The sequence below is a fragment of the Rhamphochromis longiceps genome, linkage group LG6 (assembly GCF_057381845.1).
Source record: "Rhamphochromis longiceps isolate RC_006_pf linkage group LG6, R_longiceps_female_GT1.1, whole genome shotgun sequence".
Taxonomy (NCBI): domain Eukaryota; kingdom Metazoa; phylum Chordata; class Actinopteri; order Cichliformes; family Cichlidae; genus Rhamphochromis; species Rhamphochromis longiceps.
Genome location: NC_140562.1, coordinates 4067823 through 4073166, shown reverse-complemented (window position 1 = coordinate 4073166; position 5344 = coordinate 4067823). Strand labels below are relative to the sequence as shown.

The 5344-nt window shown below is 44.2% G+C and overlaps 1 protein-coding gene across 1 annotated transcript; it reads right to left on the bottom strand.

Annotated features, from left to right (window-relative positions):
* Window positions 1-297: 297 nt before the first annotated feature.
* On the bottom strand, window positions 298-2190 carry LOC146667288 (general transcription factor II-I repeat domain-containing protein 2). The gene is made up of 2 exons (XM_085408376.1): window positions 979-2190; window positions 298-444 (listed from the first exon to the last, which is right to left on the bottom strand). The coding sequence occupies exons 1-2, from the start codon at window positions 2188-2190 to the stop codon at window positions 298-300; spliced, it is 1359 nt and encodes a 452-aa protein (XP_085264502.1).
* Between the last annotated feature and the right edge of the window lie 3154 nt (window positions 2191-5344).

The following is a 5344-nucleotide window of genomic DNA, read 5'->3' as shown; positions in this document are numbered from 1 at the left end:
AAAACATGCATAGCAGCTCTCCAGTACAGAATTTGGACATCCCTGGACTAATGAGAGGGGTGATACTGGGATCTAGATTTTAGTAAAGCAATTAGGTCTGGTTTGAGGGCAGTGGTTGAGATGTGTAAAATATCACGCAAGTGGGAGTCACTCATCCTTGATCTCAATCGGTTCTTGTTTAAGTTCATGACAGAGAATGTTTGCTCACACAAATATGTGGAACCAAATAAGCTCAGCATTTTCTTAGCAAGAGATCGCACTTCAGGAAACCTGTCTTTGTCTAGCTGCTGATAAAAGTCAACAAGAGAACACTGCCGGTGTTTTCCACTCATCGTCACACTGCAGCTCAATGAGCTCCAGCTGAAGCTGTGGAGGAGCATCATTAGGGTCCACGGAGAAGGGCGATGAGAAAAGCAGCATGTCTTTTTCAATAGCTGCAAAGTCCTGAAAGTGTTTGTTAAATTCTCCAGAAAGAGACGCGGTAGCTGTTGCGTACCCCTTCATCTGGACATTGTTACACCCCGGCCTAGGCAACCGGCGTGCAACTCAGGAAAAATAGAAATAAGGGAAAAAGGGCCCCCAAGCTCACTGCTCTTAAGGAGGGCGAACTCATAAAAAAGACTAATACGGGCTTCCACAAAAATAATCCCAAAACGAAAGTATCGACAACTATTTTCTTTAAAGCAAAATACGATATTTATTTACATCACAACACAAGGCGCCAAACTATTTACAACGGGGGGGGGGGGGGAGATCGCGACCATGACATACTGAAACACAGGGTTTAAATACCTAGAGGGAGCAATCAGGAAATGGACAACAAGAGGGAAACACAGCTGGGGCAACGCTTACACTGACGAGACAGGGACACGTAAATTGAACACACTAAGATAACACAGACTTTCAAAGTAAAACGGGAAGCACATAACAGTCACGCCAAAACAAAACGCCTAAAACAATACACTGCCAACGCCGAACCGTAACAACATTAATGTCCACTGGGAAACTGTCAATAACGTCTTTCAAAGCTGGGAAGTGTGCAGTACAGGGCTCTGTTAGGGACAAGTGTCTTTGGAAAAGTTGCAGTTTGGTTCCAAAGGCCTTGATGTGAGCGTATAGCTGGCTCACCACTGCATCTTTTCCTTGAAGATTAACATTCAGCGCATTCACGTGTTTCGTAATGTCAACCAAAAAAGCCAGATTTGCCAGCCATACAGGATCAGACAGTTCTTCCATTGGTTGTCCCGTCTCATCCAAAAACTGTCTAATTTCCTCTCTGAGAGAGAAAAATCGCTGTAGTGCAGACCCCTGACTTAGCCACCTCACATCATTGTAATAAATGACGTCACCATATTCAGCCTGGATGTCGTGAAGAAACTGCTGAAACTGTCGGTGGTACAGAGCTTTAGAGCGAATACAGTTGACTGTCTTTGCTACTGGTTTCATAACATCATCAGATTTGAGATGTTTGGCACAGAGAGCCTGCTGATGAATGATACAGTCAAGTTTAACAGCGTTACCTGCTTCTTCACTGACTTTATTGCAGATCAGTGTGGACAATCCGCTTCGCTCACCAGCCACGGCAGGTGCACCATCAGTAATGATCCCAGAAACTTTACTCCATGGTGGCGTCACATCATCAACAGCTTCACAAACAGAAGCCAATCCTCTGGTTTGACCCTTAAGGCTTTTGAGATCCAGCAGCTCCTCTGTCACGTTCATCTTGTCGTCGACTCCTCGTAAATAAATCAGCAGTTGCGCGGTGTCAGATGCATTGGTGCTTTCATCGCAGGCTAATGAGAAATAATCAAAATCCACTCCTCTGTCCCGCAGCTGTCTGTGAATGTCTGACAATATATCCTCACCTCTTCGTGCCACAGTGTTGCGTGCCAAGCAAACACTCAGAAATTCTCGCTTCTTCTCGGGGCAAATGTTCTCCACTATTTTCATGACACAGTCTTTGACAAACGTACCTTCAGTGAAAGGTTTGCCATGTTTCGCTATTAACATAGCCACTTCGTAGCTGGCTTTCGTGATATTTTCATGTATCTCACAGGCCCGCATGAAAAATCGCTGTTGCGAAGCCAGAGCAGCTTGGAGTTGCTTCACTTTTTCAGCGCGCTCACTCCCTGTTAGCTTGTTATATGCTGCAACATCTATACTGTCCTCTGTGTCCACTCTCCTTGTCATTGTTTGTTCTAGTATAATGTGATCACTGTTTTTGTCCTTGTCACATGACCTGTAAATAGTGTCTCTGTATGTTTTTACTAATTTGTGTTCAACACCAACCTGCCAGAGGGTCTGCAGATGGAAATTAGCCCAAGGCTGTAATCTAGCATATTTACATTTGTTAAAATGTTCATTAATATGTATTGCCCCTCTTTTTAAAAAATAAATAAATAAATAAAATAACAAGCTAACAGCTTAGTCTCGTAGTGTCTCCTAATGTTAAAATCCTTAAACAAGGCAACAGTCTCTTTACAAATCAGGCAAATACAATTGCCTCAAATTTCAGTAAAAAAATACTGCAATTCCCACCGCTCCTGAAAGCGGCGGCCCTCACCATCAACTTTTCTCTTTTTTTGTACAGTCGCTGATAGGTTTGTAGCATAAACCTATTCGCTGGAACGTTAAGGACAATTTAATTACACAGCAAAGCAAGACACGAGTAGGCAAAGTTCTTTATGTTTCTCGTGCACGGGAGAGAACTGGACAAACCCCGTTCCTTCGCTTGACCCCAGTTGCTCTCATCTGCTCCCCCATAACACTGCTCTTTTATTGTGGTTACATGAATATGCATAGGTGCATTAACATACGACGTATACATACACACAAAGAGTACCTTGCCTGTGCGTTGTGTAAGGCAAGGCAAGGCAAGGCAAGTTTATTTGTATAGCACAATTCAACAACAAGGTGATTCAAAGTGCTTTACAGAGACATTAGAAACAAGAACAAATAAAAAGCATGATTTAAAATTGATTAAAACAAGCAAATAAACTAACTAACTAATTAACAAACAAACAACAAACAACAGTATATAAACTCAAAACAGATAAAATCAGAACAGTAGATAAAATCAGTAGTTAAATGTAAGTTTTGAAATTTAAGCTTAAAGTGTGGATTTGGTGCTTTATTCAAATGCAGCTGAGAACAGGTGAGTCTTCAACCTGGATTTAAATAAACTGAGTGTTTCAGCTGATCTGAGGCTTTCTGGGAGTTTGTTCCAGATATAAGGAGCATAAAAGCTGAATGCAGCTTCTCCGTGTCTGGTTCTGACTCTGGGAACTGATAAAAGACCGGATCCAGATGACCTGAGGGATCTGGATGGTTCATACTGGGTCAGGAGGTCACTGATGTATTTTGGTCCTAAACCATTCAGAGCTTTATAGGCCAGCATCAGAACTTTAAAGTCTATCCTCTGACGGACAGGCAGCCAGTGTAAGGACCTCAGAGCTGGACTGATGTGGTCCACTTTTTTGGTCTTAGTGAGGACTCGAGCAGCAGAGTTCTGAATGAGCTGTAGTTGTCTGACTGATTTTTTAGGTAGACCTGTAAAGATGCTGTTACAGTAATCAAGCCTACTAAAGATGAATGCATGGACTAGTTTTTCCAGGTCCTGTTGAGACATCAGATCTTTTATCCTTGATATATTCTTGAGATGATAGTAAGCTGACTTTGTTATTGTCTTAATGTGTTTTTCTAAGTTTAGGTCTGCATCCATCACTACACCGTGTAAGTGTGTGTGTGTGTGTGTGTGTGTGTGTGTGTGTGTGTGTGTGTGTGTGTGGGGGGGGGGTCAGAGTGTGACCCATAAACAACTTCCCTAACCCTGCTGGTTTGGAAGTCCAACAGTTCATCTAAACAAAAGGCTCTTAGCCTAAAACATATAGACACGTTTATCCTACCATAAAACAATAAGAGAAGGTACGACCTCTCCCATGCTCCCAGAATGTGGGTGTGAATGCCACAAACTTGTAATCTGTCCTTTTTCCATCTCCTTTCAGCACGTCTGTAGTCACATCTGAGGGAGCGCGTATGTTCATTCAACCACGGCTCTGATAAATTCTTAGGCACAGTCCTGAGCGGAGCAATAGAGTCCAAGATATCAGTGCAGGTAGAAGGAAGAATGTCCGAAAGGTCCTCAACACTTTTACAGTTGGAGTTCATTATTCCAGAATCCATAAAGGCAGCAGAAAAAGTGGGCACTGTTAGAGTATTTCTCTGCTTTATCAGAGAAATAAGAGAGCGGAACCGGCTGTTCAAACCCCCACATGGCTGCCCGCTGAATTCGAAGCGCCGGGACGAGGTGCGACCTCTCACAACGAACGTAATATGGTCAACACCTTGGAGACGCTTACTGCTGCTGTGAAGGCTCAAAACAACACCATTGAGCGTATGAGGGGAAACATCAGAGAGAGGCCTGCTCAAAATGACACCCTTGAGCGACAGCTGGAAAACATCGCGGAACGGATCACTGCAGTTGTGAAGTCTCAGAATCAAAAGACTGACAACACCTTGGAACTGAAGTTTGATACCATCATGGGGAGGCTCGCGGCTCTCCAACGCGAAGTTGAGGGACCAGTCTCAGAGTGCTAAAATTCGAGCTGCTCACAAAACAGAAATCAACAATATTCAACATTCGGACACCACGGCGCCAGCTGCAGGCCCAAGGCTGGAGCCCACCAAAACAACTCCCTGATAACGACTGTGTGATGACTATTCTTCCCGTCCCATGAAGGCCACCTGGGTTGGCTGGCAGACTGTTTACTTAGCCTGATAGTGCGAAGGACACTGTCTCCGCTGAACTCTGGACACACACACACACACACACACACTTACACTGACAAGCACTCACTCATCCCCCTCCCTTTCCAACGCCTTCGATGCTTGTGCCCTACCGGGGAAGATAGCAGTCAACTGGACCAGCGCAGATGCTGCAGGACCAGATGCGCTGTCTACGCCGGCTCTCTCTTACCCTTTACCCGCCCCTGTTGCTTGTCTCGTGTTTCTATGGTGTATTGATAGTCATGTGCTTTTGTGCTGAGGTGTTTTTTCTGTTATCAAACTGTTCTCCCACTAGGAGCTCAGTCTGAGTGGAGTTTTTTTTCTCCTCCTCTTACCTCATGTAGTGTATTTTCGTTGTTTTTTCCTATCAGCCTACCTTTCTGACATGTCTCCCCAATGTGATGTTTGTGTAAAGTTGGTCAGAAGGTTCCTTTGTGAGTGCGCATGCGCCATTAGCGTGCTGCCTGCTGTAACCCCTAATTTCCCTCGGGATGAATAAAGTATTCTGATTCTGATTCTGAGTATTAAGCGCTCGCTTTTTGTGCGCTGGGACGTACGG

What these genes read in the sequence shown, in the direction of transcription:
- LOC146667288 (XM_085408376.1), bottom strand. Translation starts at nt 2,190, where the DNA reads ATGACAAGGAGAGTGGACACAGAGGACAGTATAGATGTTGCAGCATAT. An exon ending in TGGACATTAATGTTGTTACG is followed by an intron (nt 445 to 978) that starts GTTCGGCGTTGG and finishes AAACACTTTCAG; the next exon opens with GACTTTGCAGCTATTGAAAA.